This window comes from Callorhinus ursinus, unplaced genomic scaffold, assembly GCF_003265705.2.
Source record: "Callorhinus ursinus isolate GAN/ISIS: 27379988/994484 unplaced genomic scaffold, GSC_fseal_2.0 scaffold7, whole genome shotgun sequence".
Lineage (NCBI taxonomy): Eukaryota > Metazoa > Chordata > Mammalia > Carnivora > Otariidae > Callorhinus > Callorhinus ursinus.
The window spans coordinates 52,090,733-52,114,634 of NW_027397069.1; the positions used below are offsets into that span (position 1 = coordinate 52,090,733).

At 39.8% G+C, this 23,902-nt stretch overlaps 1 protein-coding gene across 3 annotated transcripts in view; it reads right to left on the bottom strand.

Moving 5' to 3' along the window:
* Positions 1-6,139: 6,139 nt before the first annotated feature.
* The window catches only part of HTR2A (5-hydroxytryptamine receptor 2A), a 54,728-nt gene continuing 36,965 nt past the window's right edge, over positions 6,140-23,902 (bottom strand). For all 3 annotated transcript variants that reach the window (XM_073894541.1, XM_025875093.2, XM_073894540.1), the window contains one exon: positions 6,140-9,818. In XM_073894541.1, coding sequence (XP_073750642.1) covers positions 9,019-9,818 — 800 coding nt within the window. In that variant the 3' untranslated portion in view covers positions 6,140-9,018. The remainder of the gene's footprint in view (positions 9,819-23,902) is intronic.

Consider the following 23,902-nt stretch of genomic DNA (forward strand, 5'->3'; position numbering starts at 1 on the left):
CTCATCAATAGCCTTTTTGATTTAGATTTGGTTAGATTTTAGTTCTTTTATTTCTCCAGAAAGGGTTTCTCTAATAACTTCCACGCTTTTTTCAAGCCCAGCTAGTATCTTTAAAGTCATGATTCTGAACTCTAGGTCTGACATCGTACTAATGTTCGTATTGAGTAGGTCCCTGGCTGACGGTACTACCTCTTGTTCTTTTTGCTGAGGTGATTTCTTTCGTCTTGTCATTTTGTCCAGAGGAGAATAGATGAAAGAGAGAACAAAATGCTAACAGGTTTACAACGTCCCCAGCAAATATACTGTATACAAATCAGAAAAGACCTGAAACCAGGGGAAAAGAAAGAGAAAGAAAGAAAAAAGAAAGAGAAAAAGAAAAAAAAAGATAAAAAAGATAAAAACAAAAACAAAACAATACAAAAAAAGCAGAATATGATCAAATATGATCAGGCTAGTGCATAGATCAGTGCCACACACTAGATTTTGGGCGTATTTTGGTCTGTTAGAAAAAAGTGCCTCCTAAAATTTTAAAGGAAGAAAGACATATATGTACAAAATAAGGGTTGATACAATGAAGGGATGGAAGATGACTGTAAAGATGAAAATTATAAAAGATTTTATAAAAGGACTTGGTAATATAAGTTGTTTGAAAAAAGAAAGAAGATTTAAGAAAAAAAAAAAAGGAAAAAGGGAGAGAATGTGATCAGGCAGGAGACTAGAACAAAGCCATACACTAGTGATTTAGGGTATATTTTGATCTGTTAGAAGAAACTGTACCTCAAAATTTTAAAGAGAGAACAACTTATATATATATGCCAAAAATAAGGGTAACTACTATGAAGGGATAAAATATGACTCTAAAAATGAAAAATAAAAAATGTTTTTTTTTTTAAAAAGGGATTTATAAGATGGTTGAAAAAGGGAAAAAGAAAAATAAAAAAAAACAGTCAACAAAAATTAACTTTGATGAAATAATGAATCATGGTAAAAAAAAAAAAAAGCCATGAATCTATGTGCAGTATTCCCCTAGCGCTGGAGTTCTCCCATTCTCCTTGATCGATCAACTTGGTCTTGGCTTGCTGGCTGTTTGTGCTGATCTTCTGGGGGAGGGGCCTGTTGCTGTGGTTTTCAAATGTCTTTGCCGGAGGCGGAATTGCCCCGCCCTTGTCGGTCCGGGCTAAGGAAGCTGCTCCAGTTTGCTCTCAGGAGTTTTGTTCCCTGCAAGCTCTCGGTACAGCTTTGGAGGACCGAGGTGAAAATGGTGGCCTCCCAATCTCCACCCAGAGGAGCTGAGAACTCGGGGCCCCGCTCCTCAGTGTGCCCCCAGAGAAAAGCAGTCACCTCCGTGTCCCCGGTCTCCGGCCGCACTCCGTGCTCACCCGGCCTGTGACCGAGCGTTTCTATCTCTGGCACCCGACCCCGCGCGGAGTCTCCAAACCCAGCAGATCCCTGCAGTGCGTTCCCGCACCGCTCCTCCCCGGGAAGGAAGGGGAGTCTCCCCGGATCTGCCGCCTGCTGGGTCCCTGCTGGAGGAGCCGTGCCCCGACTGGGCCGCAGATCACAGTTTATGGCAACCCCGAGCTGAGAGCCCGCGACTCTGCTCCGTCTCTGCAGCCGGCTTCCCTGCTCTGATACCTGGGAGCTCTGCCGCACTCAGGCACCCCCGGTCTCTCTGTGACCCCGAGGGTCCTGAGACCACACTGTCCCGCGAGGGTTCCACCCCCCGCTTAGCCACTGCAGTGACGTCCCTCAGCGGAGCCGACTTCTAAAAGTTCCAATTTTGTGCTCCGCGGCTCTAGCACTTGCCAGAAGCGGCCGACGGAGGCCCCTCCCCCGCCGTCTATCCTCCCGAATATCGCCTCGGATTCACTTCTCCGCTCGCCCTACCTTCCAGTAAGTGGTCGCTTCTCTGTTCAGAGAGTTGTTGCTACTCTCCTGTTCGATCTCCTGTTGAGTTCGTAGGTGTTCAGAATGGTTTGATCCCTATTCAGCTGAATTCCTGAGACCAGACGAAATCTAGGTCTCCTACTACTCCGCCATCTTGCTCCGCCCCCCTATTTTTATTATTTTTTAAGGAGTAATTTCCTCTTGAGATTTCCCACACTTCAACGATGTCTGAGGTATAAGATACATGTAGTAGACCCTCACTAACAAACATAAGGAGAGAATAAATGAGTTTGCAGTGCTGGTCTCTCAACCTGATTTAAATATATTTTTGGTTATATGAATAAATAAGCCATACAAACCATAGACCAATGGGCCCTTTTTAGATCATATAAAAGGAGAAAAATAGAATTTGGAAGTTGTGAGGCCTGGATCCTGTTGCTGGCTTTGATGTGCTTGGCCAGGTGAACTTGCATAATTTCTCTCATTTCCCTGGTTCTTTATCACCATTTCTGCTAAATGAGAAGTTTGGATCAGATGATGTTGAAGCTCCTCTAGCTCTTAAATTTATTGAATGTGTTTCTTTTTGTTCCTTATATTTCAGTAGTCTAGAACTATTACTTAGGCTAAATAAGTGGAACTCATACAGAGAATTTGTCATTTACATATTAGGACGTTGGAGAGCTTTTCTAGGTCTTCTGCATCTCGTGTGGGAACGATAATGGCTAACCAGAACCTTCTTAGCAAAGCTGAAAGGAATTATCAACTTTCATTCTCCAGGAAATGGGTTTGCTGATCCTAGGCCTTTAGTAATCAGTTTAGACGTGAATGTACAATATGAATGTATGTTCATTTAAATATTGTTACTAACCATAATAACACCACTTTCTATTGAGGATGCATATTGATTTTTTAAAGATTTTATTTATTTATTTGAGAGAGAGAGAGAGGGAGTGAGAGAGAGCAAGCCCAAGCAGGGGGAGCTGCAGAGGGAGAGGGAGAAGCAGACTCCCGGCCGAACAGGGAGCACTAAGTGGGGCTCGATCCCAGGACCCTGAGATCATGACCTGAGCGGGAGGCAGACGCTTAACCGACTGAGGCACCCAGGCACCCCGCATATTGATTTTTGAGACCATGGTTAATCACCGACTGGGTAAAACATTCATGCAAGCTCTCAACCAGGGGCTTTTGGCCCGCCTTTGATTTTAGTTCCAGCTGTAAGGAAGAGTTCCAAGTCATCTGTTGCTGCTGCTAATGGAATTGACTCCTAACTGTCTGTGGTATCCTTAATACCATACCCTTAAATAGACTTTACCTCTTCCCTAACTCTGTCTGCTTCTTGGGATCATGCGCCACATAAATGATCTGCACTTAAGTTCTTGTCTTGGCTCTGTACTTGGGGTCACCCCAACTAAGACAAGATCATCTGAATAATGGCATATTATTACCTTTCAATATCTGAAATAAATGTAGGACAGGAAGTACAAATTGTGCTGTTCTCTAGAAGCCAGAATAAACACCTTTAAAGATGTTGTACTCTTAACTATAAATAAAAACTTAAGTGACCTTGGCGCACTTTCAGCAAAAATCTAGCTTTAAATAAAGGAGATCCTTGCTGCACCATGATATCTCAATCTTTTTGAGCTTTTAAATTTTCAAGGAAATTGAACTTGAATAGTGAGAGCAGTTGTTCTTTAGGGAACCTGGGGGCTGTTAAAAAGAATAACCTGATACTTTGTACCAGCTAGAAAATGTGCAAAAATGATGCTGATGGTGAGAAAAATGCAAAAGTAGGAATCATTTGTGTTGATATCTGACACTTGGTCTCCTGTATTAGAAACTCTTTGGATCCATAACAATTTGATTTTTCTTCTAAGATTCCCATATAAAAGTTATAGCTGTCATTTATTTGCAATGCATCTGAAGAATTTAAGAGAATGTGAGAATTGATCCAAAATATTCTTTGTTTATGAAGCCATGTCTTGGTTCATCAGACACTTGACTGGACTCTCTAGCATCGAGATAAGCATAGACCCAGAAGAGACATTTTGAAAAGATCACTGACTACAGTCCCTTATTATAGACTTGAAGAAAAAAGGCTTTGACTTGCTCAGGGTCAGACGGTAGTAGCAGACTGGACCTAGGTGTCCTGCCTCAGTCTTCTGTGGCAATGAGGTCACATCAAATCCTGAGGCTCCAGTTGGGTGTGAAAACTTGCCATAATGTGTTGACTCAGGTGGACATACTGTCATTAAATATCAAAAAGGAAGAAGACTGGGGTGTATATCATTAAGGGAAAATAAGGAAACCATTTTTTTTTTTTGCAAACCACCTGCAAAAATAATAAAAATTAACAAAGTTTTGTCTTATTGCATATTTACTGGGGCAAATGTCCATTGAGTATAAAACTTGAGATAAGCCTAGTAATATTATTAGTGTTCTCAGTTTAGAATAAAATCTTAAAAATCACAGATGTTTTCTTCAAAATCATCATTATGATTGTGGATTGAAATTTAAGGTTAAATTATAAAGTTTTATATACATTATGAAGTTTCTGAAGGTACTTGTTTTTCTGTGGGTCATTTGAGGGATGCCAGGAGAATATTTCTTGTCCCTAAATTTCTTTCTCAACTGGTCTTCTTGGCATTAAAGTTTTTAACTTTTGGATTATGATCATGGTGGACCACTAAAGGGACCTCATTGATAGACAGTGGTTTGTCAACTTGAATTACTTATTAGTGCTCTAGCAGAGAGGAGAAACCCGACAGGATAGGTCATGGAATGGGTAAGTTTTGATGTGAGCGGGAAAAAATACCAGCGAAGGGAACTCTGCATCATGGTGTGGACAAAGCTGAAGTAAAATGTCTTTAAAAATGAGAATGTTCACAGAAAGGATAGTAGAAGCTGTTGAATAGTAATATTGACTATCTTACAGTTTTGTCTGGAATTTGCTTTGATGGCTAATAATGTATACTGGCCCTGGGTTTTTTCTTTCAATAACAACACAGTTATTACATTTACATAGTGCTTTACAGGTTATCAAGCACGGCCATAGCCATGATCTCATTTTTTCTCTCTTTTTTAAAAATACTTTTTATTTTTAAATTTATTTTTTATTATGTTCAGTTAGCCACTGTATAATACATCATTAGTTTTTGATGTAGCATTCGATGAATCATTAGTTATGTATAACACCCAGTGCTCATCACAGCACGTGTCCTCCTTAATGCCCATGACCTCATTTAGGTGACGCTGTCTGTCAGCCCTGGTACTAGTGCCATCATTTTTAGAGACAGTGAAATTGAGGCCCAGGGTTATTAAGTGACTTGTCCAAGGTTACATAACCAGCATGTAGGGAAGCTGAGATGGGAACTTGCATCTTTTGGTTCTGAATTCTGTGTTTTTTTCCCCATGCCACATTGGACAGGGACAAGAACTTATGCTTCAGAGTCAGATGATCCCCCAGCCTTGAACTTGCCACTTTTTTTTTTCCAGCTGTGTGACCTTGGACATATTACTAACTATCCTGAGTCTCAGTTTCTTTATGCATGAAAAATAAGACATAGCAATACCTATGTTATAGGATTGCTGTGAAGATTCCATTAGGTAAAGCAAGCAAAGCAGCCAGCTTAATTCCTGGCACATGGTAGGTACTCAACACATGGAGCTATAAACACCTGGAAAAGATACCTACTGTCCCTATTTCATAAAGTTTTTCTACATTTAGAGGTGAAATGAAGAGCCAGGGCAACTTTCCAGTTTATTCAATGATACTGTGTTTTCTTGGTTTACTTCAATTCCTGAAATGATCTCCTGTGAAAATGTGTGTAGCGTGTGTGTGAAGGCACCTGTGCCTGTCTTGGGGGTACACCTGTACGCACATACCCATCAGTACCTGTGTGCATGCACTGGGGGTACAGCGGTGGTTCTCTATGTTTCTAGGCTGTGTTGAACCAGATATAGTGACCAAATGTGGAGCATCTGTCTGCTGCAGGTAACTGCAACCTGGATCACAATCATAAATCTAACTCAAACAGGTAGATCCTGGTTCAGTCACTGAACCTCAGAAGCACAGACTTTGTGCTCTCAAAATATCTGGATGATCCATAGAGTTCCTAGTTTGATGACTGAAAGGTTTGAATAATTCCCTTTAGTAGACAAAACTATGGACTCACAAAATTACGTTGATTTTTGAGTGTACTTTATTTATAATTATTCATTCTTTCTTGAAATCTTTTAGAATCACCTTGATTAAAATCACTACACAAAATCATCTTCACTCTATTTATTATATATTGCACAGAATGATTTAACACTTTATAAATATGTTTTGTTGATGCACAAATGGGAGAAGCACCCTTTGCCAAAAGCACTACAGTAACTTAGTTCAATTTGGCTACGGTAGCACTTTAAAAAATGACCATGAGGTGGCGCTGTGGCCAAGTAGATGAAGTATGTCTAAACTGAGTGTTTCCCTAACTACATGGCATTTAATTCCTTTCTTTAAATATAGAAGAATCTACTGTTCAACTTAAAATATTGATTAGAAGTGAGCCTTTTAATCACAGATCCATAAATCATTCAAGCACTGTGTCTCACTGGGGCGGGGCGGGGGTGTTTTAAAAGCCTTAGTAGTCAGAAAGTCCCCAGACTGAAAAAGGGTCCAAAGGTACCAGTTTATTTAAGATCACTCAACTATATAAAGGACCATTGTTTTCACCACCCTCGTAGAATTGTGTTAGTCTTCCCACAAAATTAGGCGAACTTCCAGTTTATTTAAAGAGCTGATACTTCTGTTACATTTTAATCTGCTTTGACAGCAATGGAAGGTCATAGAAACGTTAGAATGTGAATTCACATTTTAATTGACAGGATACAAACATGCAAACATGTGTATATACTGAGTGTTTTCATTAATGACTCTTGCTTTTTCTCCATATAAATATATAAATATCGAATAAAGTGCATGAGAACATGTCTGTACATATACACAGATACATGTTTGTCTATGTACACTTGAATAGATATTTATGGAAAGAAAAAACGTACACATTTGTAATATATATGTAGTCAAAAGACATCTGTCAGGCAGTATTTATGTTCATTCTGATCAGGATTGAGTATATGGAGTAGAATCTAATCTTTTGTCTAATATTTTATGAGATGTGCAGAGTTATAAGCTATGGCAAAATACATTGGAGCAGAGATTTTTTAACATTTGTATTTTTATAGGTTAGTATGGTATTATCATTAAAGTGGTTCAGGTCAAACACAGCCTTGATATAAGTGGTTTACTGTAAATTCTAGCTTTGAAATACATACCTTTCAATGTATCTATAAGGATATAATTGGATAGCCTTAAAGCATTTCCAAATCCCACAGTGGCATCTCCCACATCCTTTAGTTTTCAAATCTATAATATTTTCTCAAATGGCTTAGAGCAAAAAACTACTTTTCATTTAATAGAAATACTTCAGTATTTCTTCTATAACCACATATCATCCAACATCTATTTTAGTAAGGATGTATAATTTAATCTAGAGTAATATCAAGGTGAATTAAGTGCTGTTAATCTCTTTCTCTCTTTAGCAAACTTTTCTACAAAACACTATATTACTGCTCTTTTTTATTAGGGAGTCCAGTGTCAGTGAATAACAAATAAATTAGATTTTTAGGGAAGTAAAACAAAATTTTCTTGAAACTTTAGTGATAGGTTGTGATAGGTTGGGTCTAAGTCGAGGTGTGTATTTCTAAACTACTTTCAAATTTTGACCTCCTGTGGTATTCCCCCCTCGATCATTTGGTGGGTATTCATTGGCAACCAATTGGGAAACTTACTGAGAAAACTACCCTCAGAGTCAAAACAAGCCTTTTTCTGACCCAGGTAAAAAGAAAACAGTTTGAACCAATTCTCAAAATGTCTGTTAATTAATATTTTTGATGAGGACCATTCCAATTAGGTCATTTTCTTTAAAGGCAGGGATCTTTTTTTAATTTTTATATCTTCAGTACCTAGGACATTTCTTCACAGATAGTATACACCCAGTAGATGATCGTGAGGCCAAAGCTGAACAGTTTTAGTAAAGAATATAGACTGATCTGAAAGCATCAGTTTACCTAATGGGGCCAATAGGAAAGCCACCTGCATTTTACAGAGACGTCCTAAGGTTCTGCTGTCAGTAGCAAAAAACCTGAGTTTATTCCTCAATCGTGACACAGTTACATCAATACTGCTTACTGCTCAAAGGCGCGCATGCACGGTGCAGTCATCAAAGAGCGAGTTACCAAACACTGCTGTGGTGCTGTTGAGGAGAAGCAATTTCTAGAAACGTATTTAGTAATGTTAAATTATCCTTTTGATAGTTTACCTAGTAGAACAAACACTAAACAAGACCACATTGGAGATTCAGAATAAAGCACAAAGAGTAGAAGAGAAAGCAGCGGTAGTTATTAAATAACATTTTAAAACTTTTTCACTTCTGAGAAGAATTAGCTTGAAAGGCAGCAAATGCCAGCAACTTTGTGAATATTTCCAAATGACATCTATGAAAAAGCAGGAATGAAAAAGTCATCAAGTATTTCATTTAATTATCTTAGCAATACAGATTTCATAACACTCTCCTTAGTGTCTTTTTTTGTTGTTCAAAATATGTAGCATAGTAAGTTTTAAAGAAGATTTTTCTTTAAGAGGTCATTGTATGATAGTCAACCAATTTTCACTATTTGTAGCTATTGTTATTTACAGCAATAGGTAACCAACTCATGCCATCAATTAACAACAACAGAGTAGCAAGGTTTCCACTTGAAATAGAAGGTAATTTAGACTTATAGCCTCATTATAATAATACAATAAAAGCTAATTATTTTAAAGACATATCATTTACAATGTTAAAAATAAGTATCATAAAGCTCACAGCTGAAATGCTGTCAGAACATTTTTGAAGTGCACATTTTGTGTCATTTAACCCTGCTTTTTTTTTCATTGACAGAATAAAATGAGGCATATAAATATTATTGTTGGTTCTACTAGACTGGCCTAATTTTTTTCCCAGTCCCCCTATTTTCTTTTCTTTCCCCAGAATAGGTGAAAATTTGCCGAGCATGCCCTCTGTGGTTGCTATGGCAACTTGTCTATCACACACAGCTAACCTTTTCATTCACTGTGTTAATAATGTCTGTAGGAGCATCTTCTGAATGTTGTTTCCCTAGAGCCACCATACTGTAGTCATTATCTGTGCTCTTGGCATCTTTCTTTGAATTCTTTTTTTGTCCCATTTGGAGTTGACTAGATTTGTAGGCCAAGGCCGGTATAGTGTTCACTAAAATTAACTGCAATGGTTTTTTATTTTCCTTGTACTGACACTGAATATACCGGGAAAAGGCTGACCTGTAGGTCTTGTTGAACAGTGTGTATACCAGTGGGTTGACTGCTGAGGAGAGGTAACCGATCCAAACGAACACGTTGAGCAGGGCTCCGATGATATCCTCATTGCAGGACTCTTTGCAGATGACGGCCATTATGTTCGTGATGAAGAATGGGCACCACATCACCACAAACAGAAAGAAGACAATGCCCAGCACCTTGCAAGCTTTTTGCTCATTGCTGATGGACTGCATAGTCCTCCTGCCATAGGACCCTGGCTCCCTGTGGATCGATCGCTGGAAGAGCTTTTCCGAAGACAGGGAACTCTGAGGGAGGAAGCTGAAAGACGATAGTTTGGCCCGGGTGCCAAGATCACTCACACACAAAGTAGCTTCTTTCTGGAGTGACTTGATAGTTAGAAAGTAGGTGATCACCATGATGGTTAAGGGAATGAAGAATGACACGAAAGAGCCGATCAGGACAAAATTATCGTCTGCAAGTAAGCAACTCCCTTCCTTAAAGACCTTGGAATCATCCTGTAGGCCGAAGACTGGTATTGGCATGGATATACCTGGAGTTGGACAGAAGACGACACATGACTATTAAGGAATTGTCTACATGAGGAGCATTGCTACGTAATGGCGGCTGTGCAAAGGGTTCTATATCAACATTGTTTAAAAGCTCAGTATATATTTGCAGTGAGAATTTAAATTTCTCTTAGACTTACAGATATTGTGTAGTTATATAAATTTAATATATAGTTATAAGTAGTGACATATTACTTACATATAGTTGTAATATGCATACAAATGCATATAATATATATTAGCTACATATAATATATGATTTCTTATACTTGTATGTTATATTGCCCTACAGAGATAGTCCTTTACTTATAAAGAATTACAGGGGGCACCTGGGTGGCTCAGTTGGTTAAGCGTCCAAATCTTGGTTTCGGCTCAGGTCATGATCTCAGGGTTGTGAGATGGAGCCCCCTGTCCAGCTCCATCCTCAACAGGGAGTCTGCTTCTTTCCCTCTCTCTCTCCCTCTCCCGTTGCTCCTCACCCCTGCTCATGCACCCTGTCTCTCTCTAAAGTAAATAAATAAATCTTAAAAAAAAAGAAGTATAATAAATCTAGTTTTACTTTTTCATGCTGTATTTTTTAAAGATTTTATTTATTTATTTGAAAGAGAGAGACAGATAGTGATAGAGATAGCGAGAGAGAGCACGAGCTTGGGGAGAGGCAGAGGGAGAGGGACCCGATGTAGGGCTCGATCCCAGGACCTTGAGATCATGGCCTGAGCCAAAGGCAGACGCTTAATGGACTGAGCCACCCAGGCGCCCCTTCACGCTGTATTTTTTTCTGATTACAACATTACGCTTATTAATTGAAGAAAATACAGAGTCACACAAAAATAGAAATGACCAATGATGCTACCATCCAGAGATAATCACCATTAACAATGTGATGCTGTTTATTTTAGATAAACACACATACACAGCATTCATATACATTTTATAATTGAATTTCATATACAGTTTATAACTATTTGTCTCCTAACATTTTATCCTGAGTATAGTTTATAAAAATACCTTCCTAAAATTGTAAACACATTTTCTTTTCAGAAAATTTGAAAAATAGAAAAATGTAACAATGAATAAAGAATACTAATATATATTCTTGCCAGCCAGGGGAAATTCTAATTTACATTTTATGTAGTTTCTTCTTCCATTTACATGCATATGTAAATATATATATATATATATATATGCAGTATTCTTTGTGCAGATTTAGATCTTTCTGTTCCATTTAACATTCAATCATGAAAATTGCATAGATTTAATTAAGTAATTAATTTTGTTTTAAATTGTAATTTAAATTCTAGTTAGCTAACATACAGTGCAATATTGGTTTCAGGAGTAGAAATCAGTGATTCATCACTTACATACAACACCCAGTGCTCATCATAACAAGTGCCCTCCTTAATGCCCATTACTTATCTATTTTTTTAAAGATTTTATTTATTTATTTGAGAGAGAGAGAATGAGAGATAGAGAGCACGAGAGGGAAGAGGGTCAGAGGGAGAAGCAGACTCCCTGCCGAGCAGGGAGCCTGATGTGGGACTCGATCCCGGGACTCCAGGATCATGACCTGAGCCGAAGGCAGTCGCTTAACCAACTGAGCCACCCAGGCGCCCATTACCTATCTAGTCCATCCCCCACCCACCTCCTACCATCAACACTCTATATTTAAGAGAAAATTGCACATATTTTAAGGTATTTTTAGAAAATATGATTTTCTAGTGTGAATTTAAAGTAACTCACCAATTATATATTTTTTATTTTTTAACTTTAATTTTGATTCTTTTTTATATATTTATTTTTTAAAGATTTTATTTATTTATTTGACACGGGTGGGAGAGCAAGCACAAGCAGGGGAAGCAGCAGGCAGAGGGAGAAGCAGGCTCTCCGCTGAGTAGGCTGGTTACTTCATCCCCACAGTTCCTCATCTATCCTATGATGTGGGCACCAGCATGCCTCCATGGGTGTGGGGAGGATAAAATTAATCAAATATGCAAAGCAGTTTAGTCCAGAGGGGCTGTTCTGCCAATGGTAGATAAACATGGGAGTAGCCTTCCTCACAGAATTATTCAAATTGAATACATTAACTTGATTTCATTCTATTTTGTCTTAAACCAAAGAAGTTAAAAAGTTTTGGCTATTGGCTACATTTTAATAATGATGTAATTATTAGCTTCTGCCAGGGTGACAAAGGGCCTCAATCAATTTTAATTTTGTACAGCTAGAACTGTTGATCGCTTTTCTAATGTGATGAATTACAGCCATTACTATTAGTCATGATAACACATAAAATAACTGTGTGAAAAAAGGTGTATTATTGTTATTTAACTCTTGGGGGTGCATTTTCTTAATGCGAAAGAAGTTGCTACCTTGAGAGTCTTTTGCCCTATTTGTTGCAACTTAGTGATTTATGTAAGTGGCAATTCTCAACCAGAATAAAGTATTATTTAAAACATCAAATTCTTCAATCATTTGGAAATCAGATGAGTGTCCTTGTTTGGGAGAGCACACACATGCGCACACACACACACCTGTCCAGAATGGCTCAACTCCTGTGGCCAGGGTTAGAAAGCAATGATGCGGCCATCTTACTGAAGTAGAGATTCCCTCTTTTAGCTGCCAGGGATAAAGAGCCACTTTATTTTATTTTTTTTTAAGATTTTATTTATTTATTTGTCAGAGAGCGAGAGCACAAGCAGGGGGAGCGGCAGGCAGAGGGAGAAACAGGCTCCCCACTGAGCAAGGAGCCCGATGCAGGACTCGATCGCAGGACCCTGGGATCATGACCTGAGCTGAAGGCAGATGCTTAACTGACTGAGCCACCCAGGCGCCCCTCAAGAGCCACTTTAAAATGAATACAGCAAGAAGGCACAGCAGGCTGTCTGAAAGCGGGTCCTTGATTTGGAGAAGAATCAAACTGATTTGTTCTTTAAATGGTCCATTCCTTCTTACGTTCAACAAAAATGTCCTGACTACTGTTGTATATCATTCTTTCTCAGTGCCTCACTCCTAGTAAGGGGTCGGCAAGGGTTTATAGGAAAGAGGAACTAGACAGAGCAATACTCTGTAAAAGAGGGGAAAGAATTTTACATCAGAGAACTAGAACATTTAGGGAAGCTTTGTGGGTACAAGAAGCAGTTCAGAAACACTCTCCTACCAAGAGAGATGAAGACGCTGGCTCATATCCAAGGTTGCGGTCACAGCCATCTGCAGTGCATTAATTTTCTGGCTGCTTTGTTTGATAATAGCTGATTTTGGAGACCTGACATCTCCTCTCACTTGAAATTTCTGCATATAAAGCATTTTCCTTTATGAACAAACAGACAGTAGCTTAAACTACGTGACTCTGCATTTTGCTTAATATATTTTTCTGAGGAGTGGTGAATAGCAGTGAAGATTCACTATCAGTATTGGAGCCTCCATGCACATTTTCATTACGACTTGGACAATGAAATGAATGGGAAACATTGACACCCAGGCACACGAAGGCTGGGGCTGGTGTCTTCCTTTCAGGGTAGCTCTGCTTACTGTACCCCTGCTTAACATCTAACCACTGTCTGGTAAATGGCCTTCACTCAGAAGCACTGGCTGGGAAAGATATGCTTTATTCTCAATCCTAGATTTTCACACGTTAGTATCTCGGGTTGGTACGTGCTTCTGAGGTGTCTCCTTGGAAAATAAGAAGGTTGCCTTACTAGGTGGTGGTCCTCTGATAGGGAACATGACAGTGGGAGTCCCCAGGGCCTCGGGTCTTGTGGGAGGTAGAGGGGAAAGGAACAAACACTGTAGGGCTCTTGTGAAAAAGACTGAATTTTGGTTCATAGGTTTCATTTCCTCTGGAACTACTATCTTTCCTTTGTATTTTAACTTATGCTGAATTTTTTTCATGTTAGAATGGATTTACTAGCAGTTTGACAGAAAGCACCATGAGTGAATGCTGCAGGACTGTCATCATACTGCGAGGAGAGAGAGATTGAGTATATAGGGAACTGGGGCTGGGACTCATCCTTCTAATACTAAGTGTAAAGCTCAAGAGTTACCAAATTCCTTATAATCTGTGGTCTTCTGACAGGCAGATGTCCATAAAAGTGAGAGCTAGATAAACATGTCAGTTACTCAAGAAATTGTATGTTTCTTCTTAAATCAATTCTTTTTTTCCCTTGGACCAATTCTTGATATTTCTAATAATAAATCATAACTTCTTGAAGTACTTTCACATATATTCATTGACTCTAGACCTTTTTTACACAATTGTAAAAACATTACCCACACTGTCCTATGGGTAGATAAAAATTTCACTTGGTGGAAAAGCTGGGGAGTGGGGGAGCAAGCTTAGGTAATTTATGTAGGTTCACACAGCCATTTGGGCGCAAAGTCGACTCCTACTTAGGTCTCTCATTTCTTATGGATAATTTTTTTTTACCTGCTTATTTATAAAAGTAGTTATAAAAGTTTATGACTATACCAGAGGTCCTTAACATTGGTTTTAGGAAGTCTGTGATATTCCTAAAATCTGCAGAATTTTCATATATGTACATTTTTTTGAGACAGAGTTTTCATCAGATTAGCAAAAATGTTCCAGCCCTGAAGGTAGTTAATAAACACTAAGTTATATCAATGCCCTATGTACAGAACACACACACACACACACACACACACACACACACACACTCTGATGATTCTCTGCACCTAGATACTTTCTTTCTTTTTTCATTCTTTAATTTCAAAGTCAAAATTTCCTCTGTTGAGACATTATTCTTTGAGGCCAGACAGGTATTCCAAAACTAAAATCCTTATAATCAGCCCCAGTTTCTTTTTTATGTGGCAGTTATTCTTAACTTCAGCTGCATATTAGTATCACCTAGGGTGCTTTTTAAAAATTACATTGCATGGGCTCCATTCCCAGAGGTTCTGACATCAGTACTTTTTTAAAATGCTAATGCTCAGGCCCCACATGAACACTGTTATGCAAACAAAAGAATACCTGGGTAACACCGATACACAACTAGTGCTGAGAACCTGGGATGTATAGGGTTAAACGCATAGTAAAAATGTCTTTACTTTGAGGGGCACCTGGGTGGCTCAGTCAGTTAAGCGTCCAACTCTTGATTTTGACTCAGGTCATGATCTCAGGGTCGTGAGATCGAGCCCCGCACCTGGCTCTGCACTGGGTGTGGAACCTGCTTAAGATTCTCTCTCCCTCCCCTCTGCCCCCACCCCATCCTCCCTCTCTAATAAATAAATAATGTCTTTATTTTGAAATGAAACTAAATTGAGTAGTTTATAGCTGCTCCCTTTGCCTTTGTTAAATCTGTTACTTTCCAATAGACTGAGGCTGACTTCCCACAGCAAAGCCAAGTGGAGAAATGATGGAGAGGGAAAGAAACTTCCCCTCTACCCCTCCCTCAACTTGGGCATGAGTTATCTGAAAAACAAAAATGTGTTGAGTAAGGTTATTGTATAAAGCCACGTATCCTTGTTTCAGTATTTTGACTGTTGTGGCTAAATCTCCAAAAAGGCTTAAAGCTTGTGTTCTGTCCCAGGCAATAGATGATACTCAGAAGAAATGCTCAGAGCCCCCTGAAGTATGACCAGCTGTGAACTGCTGAAGTTGGTGGCCCAGCTAACTGCCCTGCCAGAGATTCCTAGAAAGGTGGTATTTTGCTCTTCAGACCCTCATTCCTTTTCCTTTTGGTTTCATAGCCCAGAAGTTGTGCTTTCATATCATGATCTTGCATTCTTGAAAGGCAAAGGGGCTGAGTTCTGACTTGCAAGATATGGATTGTCACCTGTCACTGTGACACCTGGTAGCCCATTCATGTCTTTCATCCTAGGCAAGTTGACTTCCATGGACCATCTTTTTTCCCTGTCAATATGTTACGAAGCCCAAATAGGATCTGAATGATAGGATGGCATATGGATAAAGTATCAGAGCCTCATTTTGCTGTTGGAATCACAAGTCATGGAGAAACTTTTCAAATTCTTCAATTCACCTTATCATCCACTGACTCTTTTTAAATAAGTGGATAGTACACTATTTGCCAACAATGAAAAGGTTTCTTTTAGCAACATACTCACTAACAGAGGTTTATTATAAAAAAAAAAATTCCAGGGCGCCGGGTGGCTCAGTTGGTTAAGCATCGGCTCAGGTCATGATCTCAGGGTCATGAGATCAAGCCTCGACTTAGGCTCCCAGCTCAGCAGGGAGTCTACTTGAGATACTTTCTCTCCCTCTCTCTCTGCCCCTCCCCCCTCAAATAAATAAATCTTAAAAATAAAAAGAAAAAATTCATCTCTGCCCCATATTACTGAACCTCAACTTTAAAGGATCACATCCTTTCTTCGATTTGTTTTAAAAGGGTGATTCTTTCTGAAAGCTTGGAGAATGAGTCTCACGTGTGACATCTCACTTCAGAGACTGGCCGAGAGTGTGTGTGCAGAATCAGTTATGGTATCTGGAAAGTTAGCTTGCAGCAGGTACCCACATAATCCAGACCTACAGGTTGTCAGTTCTCCTTCCCCTAGACTCTCTTACACACACCTTCCCAAAGCACCACATTTATCATATTACATAATGAAGAACTACAGTGTCCCTAATGCTCAAGCCATTACCAACTACTGAGCCCATCCTCCAAGGTCTTTGTGATCTGGTCTTAATGTGATTCAGTGTTCTCAGTTTTTGACATAGTCATGTGATGTGGTGTTTTCTCTCTTCTTTAGGCTATCTCTTGAATTATTGAGAATGGAGTTACACATAGCTTGATTTTTCAGTTAATCTCATAGCATGATCTGAGGAGCTCTCAAAATCTGCCTGTTCCCACATGTGTCTTTTCCCGGTAGCTTGCTTGGTACACTGCCATGTCGCACCGTTAGAATGAGAGAGGTCCCATTTTTTTTGTACCTGTAAAACTTCGGTGGGTTAACTATTAATCCAAACTCAAGTTGTAAGTGGTACAGAGATGCACAGCCGGGGAGACTTGGAAGGCACGGCCCTTGGAAAGGAAGGCAGTCATAGGAGAGAAGACACAGAGCATAGCTCAGAGTTGCAGGTCGGAGAGGGCTGTGGTGTCTGTGGCATGTTGGGTTTCCCGTGGGGGAAGGTGCACAGGAAATAGTAGCTGGAAGGTACAGGCTCATTTCTCCATTTTGCCCTGGACCAGTTCTGATTCTATCCTCTTCCCTGAAATGCTCTACCAACCAGTGGGGACTCCAGAATTTCTCTGTAGCAGGTTCCTAGGGGTGGCAGCTGGCTGGGCATGGTGGACTGAGGCAACCTTATTTTGTGGCTACATTTGCATAGGAAGCACACTGTTTTTGCTCTGACTATATGATTATTTGGGTTTGGGGGCTACAGATAGAGGTTATATTCCCAAACCATATCCTACATTGAAGACATAGCTCATGACATCTTTCTTTCAAGACATCCTCTGTTGGAAGCTTTCCTAAAGTTCTCTCTGTAATAAGAAACTTTTTACTCTATATTCCTTCATTGCCTCCATAAATAATTTATACTGTGCTAATTCACACTTCTAATACCATAGAATTTTTCTCTAGGAGTGTCATTTCACCCATGAGATGATAATCTCATTAATGGCAGGGATATCTTTTACTTTTTGCAAGCCACTCCAGCATCTGATGCAGTTCTGCTTATCCTAGGGGCTTAGTAAATTCTGGAGGGATTGATGAGTAAGTGACTGAGAAGGGAGGGGAGCAAAGATAAGGAGTCATGATAAATGTGAACTATAATCAATTTTATAGACCCAGCTTGAATTTACTGAATTATTTTATAATGTTTCCCTTCATTTTTGCTAGGAAAACACAGTAAATGTGGCTGCTGATTAGCCGCATAGGGCAGACAGAAGGAAAATGGATATTATTGTGATGCTAATTTGTGTGCTGTGAGAACTACATATAAGATCAACCAGCACAGGAGCTGACTACCTTAACAGCTAAAAGCAGGAGGGAAAAATGCTGTAAAACAAAGTGCCTGCGTGGGAATCAAGAGACCTGGGTTTATTCTTGTATGTTTTGACTCATCACCTGGATTTAGAACTGTTATTTTTCTCAAAGCTCTTTTTTCAGATAAATTAAATAAGTATGTATTGAGAAACGGGAGCATGATACAATGAGAATAGCACAGGCTGGGTCATCCCAAGACGCAGGGGTGCATCCTGACTCTGTCAGTCACTGGCTGGGAGACCTCCGGTTCCTTAACTTTAAAACCTCCCTCTGTAAGGTAGAGATAATAAACTGAGGCCTTCCCAATTTACACATAGGGCTTTGGTGAAAACACAGTGAGGTAATGTGTCCGAATTCTTTCGTAAACTTTTAAGATGAAAGTGATTATCATTTCCTTAGCACTATGCTAGACTCTTGGGTGCCACAAAAGGCCTTTGAGAACCTTCACGAAGCCTAAGATCTTGTAGGGAAAACAAAATATACGCACCTACTCTACAAAGACCGTGGTGCAGAATAGAATGAGACTGAGAGGTAAAATAGATGATGATGTGGATACAGACTGATGTATGAGGTAAGAATGTGATGCTCGTGGTGGGTTACTGTCTCCAGGAAAGAGTCGTGGAGGAGACAGGGTTGCTGATTTGGGTCTCGTAGGTAAACAGAATCTGGATGGCGGCATGCTGTGGATGGGGGAGACAGGTATATGATCGCTGGGCCTCCAGGCTGCACTGCACTTGGCCTTGCTGGGGCTGAGTTCTGCCATGTTTGGCACGCACCTGTGAACTCAGGGGCAAGCACACATGTTATTTATCAGGGGCATCAAGTAGGTTCTCTCTGTGTGATAGCAATCAGCTTCAGTCATTCATCCATTAATTAAATATTAATCGAACATACAGTGAACTAGGTACTTTAGGAATTTGAGAGGGAGAAGGTACTTGAGTCTATAATCACTGCTTTACAATCCAAGACTTTTTGCTCTCATTCATGATCTCATCGATCCAAAACAACACTGGGGAGAAAAATGGCACAGAGATGTAAGCAGAAAAACTAGGTTTAGCACCAGCATCAGCTGGTTAAAAATAAACTAGGTAAATCTGTGGTTAGCCTGGAGTTGTTGTTTTTTTTTAAAGGCAGCTTAATTCAGGATAGCAGTTCTAAAATATTTTGGTCTCAAGTCTCCTTTACACATTTAAAAATGATCGAGGACTCCAGGGGCACCTTGGTGGCTCAGTCGGTTGAGCATCTGACTCTTTTTTTTTTTTAATTTTATTTATTTGAGAGAGAGAGAGAGAGAGAGAGAGAGAGACATAGAGTGTGAGCACAAGAGGTGGGGAAGGGCAGAAGGAGAAGCAGGCTCCCCGCTGAGCAGGGAGACAGATGTGGGGCTTGATCCCAGGACCCTGAGATCATGACCTGAGCTGAAGGCAGATGCTTAACCAACTGAGCCATCCATGCACCCCAGCATCTGACCCTTGATTTCGGCTGAGGTCATGATCTTGGGTCCTGGGATGGAGCACCCATGTGGGCTCTGCACTCAGCAGAGTCTGCTTGTCCCTCCCCCCCCCCCCCCCCCCCCCCCCCCCGCTTAAGCGCTCTCTCTCTCTCTCAAATAAATAAATAAATCTTAAAAAAATGATTGAGGACTCCAAAGAATCTTTGTTTCTGTGGGTTATACCTATAAATATTTGTTTATTATAAATGAAAACTGAGGACACTTAAAATAATTTATCAATTCATCAAAAATAGCTAATAAACCCATTCCATATTAACATAAATAACATTTTTATGAAAAATAATTATATTTTCCAGAACAAATCAAATAGTGTGAGGAGGGGCTTTTAGTTTTGAAAGTCTCTTTTAATGTCTGGCTTCTTAATAGACAGCTGGATTCTCATAGATGCTTCTGTTTTAGTCTGCTATATCACACACCACATATCCTCCATTAAACTCCACTGTATCTTATAAAAGTATGAAAGGGAAAAGGGAAGATAATAGCTTATTTCTTTCCAGCTTTATTAAGATACAATTGACATGTAACATTGTATAAGTTTAAGATGATATGATACACCTAAACATTGAGACATGTTTGTCACAATAAGGTCAGTTAACACATCCTTCACCTCACACAGTTACCATTTTGTTGTTATTGTTATGGTGAAAACATTGGAGCTCTACTCTCATAGCAACTTTCAAATATAGAATATGGTATTATTAACTATTGTTACCATGCTATACCTTAGATCCCCAGAACTTATTTGTCTTATAACTGAAAGTTTGTACCCTGTGTCCATTTCCCCATTTCCCCCACTGTTCAGTCCCAGGTAACCACCATTCTACTCTGTTTCTATGAGTTTGATATTTTTAGATTCCATACGTAATTGAGGTCATACAGTATTTGCCTTTCCTTGACTTATTTCACTTAGCATAATGGCCTCAAAGTCTATCCATGTTGTCACAAATAACAGGACTTCCTTCTTTTTCATGGCTGAATAATATTACATTGCATATATATATATATACGTATATATTTATCTCCAGAACTCCCAGGAACACACTTTGAAAGCCACTGATGTAGGAGAAAAAGCCATCAGCTTGACATCAGAAAACCCAAGTTTGGATTCCCCAGGACCTTTAAGCAAGCCACTTAATCCCTGTGAGAATTTTCACCTTTTAAATGAGGATCATTCGATTATTATAGTATTCCCTTTAAAAGATTATCATGATGGACAATGGGAATTTTTATTCCTTTGGTAGTAAAATACAGTATTGTCTGGCAGATGGAAATCTTAGATAGGAATGTTCTACAGCCTCCCTTAATGTGCGGAGTTCTTCATCCTATGTAAAAATCTAAAAATCCCTTCTATAGCTCAAACCTCCAATGCCCCCTGTTTGGTTGTAACAGAAATCCAAACCAGCTTGATGTCGTCCTTACAGTTTAAGCTTAAAAATCTGTGCCTTGCTTGCTCGGGTAGAGGTCTGTTAATATGGAACCCATCCATCACTTAACATAGAGGCCTTACAGAGCAAGACCATCTCCCAGATGGTTGATAATGGACTCAGCGCTGCAACTTTCCATAACTGACTAGCAAATGGTGAAAATGTAATGACCTCTTCTGTGGATGGTAATAATTAAGTCAACTGCCAGGAGTACTGAGTAATACGTGTAATGTGATATTACTTTAGAAAGTACATGCAGGATTCACAGAGCAAGAATAAAGAGAGATTTCTACTGTGTACTTCCTCTGTGGGGACAAAGATGGCCTCATAAAATCTGGGGCTTCTTTCACAGGTATTAGGTTTCATAGAAATTAGTGTGAATGGCTTTCTCCCAAGGTACCCCCAATAAAAGGTTCTCCAAGACCCGTCTGCCATCGCTTGTTTTATCAGTTAGGGTACTTTGGTTTTAAGTTATAGAAGCTGATTTGGGCTGATTTAACAGAAAATGAGTTTAATAAAATGATATTGAGTAGTTCAAAGAATTCTTGACAGAGCTGGGCTCCAGGCTAAGATTCCAGGAGTAAAATTGCATTCCAGACCTGGTTTGATGAGGAAATTTCCACTGTTTTCCTTGTCCACTGAGCACCAGGGGAAACAACAACAGAAGCTCCTGCCTCACCAATGCCACTTCTATAACAGGGATTCAATTGTGCATGTGCCGGAAGCCTCACACTTCAGCCACCTCCATGCTGGCAACAATGGGGGCAGTTTGCTCACCCTATTCGTTCGCTTTGCTCTTTTCCACATAACAGTTTTGCCAGGGGACTGCTATTTGGGTGAACCTAGGCTATAAGCCAATGTCCTAGCTATAAGGGAGGCTTAGAATTTGAGTTCAGCCTCTTGGGAATTTCCCCAAATATAGAAAGGTTAGTTGAAAGAGATAGGCAGCCACAAATATGGCAGGCACCCATTTAACTTGGCCCTTGTATGGCATGATTCGTAGCTGTTGTAATTGGGCTGAGCTGGGGAGATGCCTCTTCCAAAGATGGCGATGCTAGAATTTCTGGCCTTTTCCTATTTTTATCTTTTTCCTGTGATCGTCCCCTTTCTCTGTCATCTCTGCAGTCAGCATGTTCAAGTATTTAATACTTAAAAATGAATCAGTCTGAACATCACATACTGGTATCTATGAAATGCTTATGGGGCTAGCATGGTATAACTGAGCTATGTCCTGGGGTATAAGATGATAGGGAGAATAGTGCTTGGTAAACTGGACAGTGTATAAGGACAATCAAGTTCAGTTAAAAAAATTACACACTGTGCAAGCCAAAGAAGACATATCTCTGGGCTAGACAAAATTTTCATTATTCATTTAGTTCGGCACAGGTTTGGAACTTTAAATAAAGTTTCTTTGGGTCTTCTTTTTCATATCTCTTACGGGCTTCTCACCTTGGCTTTACTCTTGGAGTCACTGTCCCTGTATTAATAGACTGACACAATTTCCACCAGAGGCTTAAAGACAATTTTGACTTGGTTCCTAAGTCCAGTGCTCAAGCAAGGTCTTTCTCAGCTTGGGTTTCAGATGTGCTCACCTTGGATTTAGATCAATGTTGTTGTCACAAAGGTGGATAAGCTCTTGTTCTGACAGTGCCTGTGGAGGAGGGGACATAGACAGTCCCCAACTAGCAACTCATTTTTCTAACCTGAACTAAACTTCAGGATCTCCCTCCTGTCGTAGCCACCCTCTCTTTGAGCTGCTAGGATTCTAGAAGTTTCTCTACAATTCCACTTTCCCATCCCTTTCATTGCTCATCAGTTGGGTTGGCCCAGACCTCCAAACTTCCCATCCAGTTTAGGGAAGCCTGAGATGAAGAGCTTTGGGTTTTGATTTCTCTCAGACTGTATTTGCAGTGAGTGATCCCAAAGTCGCTACTCAGTGGGATTTCATTTACTCCATCTTCTGCAAAGCATTTGTATCCTGAAATTTTAGTGATTTGGGGGAGAACATTTTTGTGACATTGGAGAGACATTTCTCTGGTGTAATTTCTGCTTCTGAATGCCCTGTCTTCCCTGGTCTAAGAAGTTTGCAGAAAGATGCACTGATATCAGGTTAAAAAGCGGCTTTCACTAAGAAGTTTATCTGGTTGTTATCAAGAAGATCACTTTTTGTTGTTGTTTTTGTTTTCCAACACTTAACACGGAGCTTAATGATCATCTGGTGAAGCTGCTTCCTTTCAAAGTCGATGAACCAAGGTAGAGAGTTATTAAATGCTTTATGAAAGTTTACACTGATAAAAAGTGGTTCTTTGGCAAAAAGAGTGAAAGAATCCTATTTACAGATGTCCTATTTGCACCTATTTACAGGTGTCCATCGTGTGTCAGACACTGTGGAAACCTCCACAGATGTCAACAAACTTCATTCTCACTAGGCACCCATAGGGCAAGAATTATTATCCCAATTTTCAGGTAGAGAAAACTGAGGTTTCAAGATATTCCATAATTGGCTCTAGGTCTTTCCCTTACTGAATGAATGGGCTAGGATTCAGATGTAGGACTCTTTGGTTTTCTTCTGTACCTCACTTTGTGTTAGGACCGTGGCCTCCAGATCCCTAGGCTAGGGGGCCTTCAACTACATCAGTGTTTAGTCAGCTTTTTCATTGCTTTCATTTTACAGCTAATACTTTGTTAGGCTTTAAGGATTAAGAGTGCCTATTTGTAAAGAGCCTGGAGATGCACTTGAGCATTATGTGAGATCTTATATGTGGGAGACAGGAATAGAAACAAGAGATAGGGAATGGAAAGCAAATAAAACCTCTACCCCCAGGTTCATGAAGCTCTTCAATAAAAGTATGCTATTCAAGGTCACAAATAACTCTTTAATAAGGAATAAATAAATATCTAGCTACCTACTTTGCCTCTCAGCTTGGATGTCCCCTAACCTTACATGGCCACAGTAGAACTCTGGAATGCATGCTGTCCCCCCCACCACCTCCCAACTGCCAATTTCCCATCCTTTCTCCATCCTAGCTAATGGTGCTACCATCCATCCAGGGGCACGGCTCAAAAATTCAGGAGTCATTCTTTCCATTATTCTCTCCTTGCAAAAAACTCACCCACATCCTCTTAATTCTACCTCGCAAATATATTTTGTGCCCGGATCTGTTCACCTCTCTCC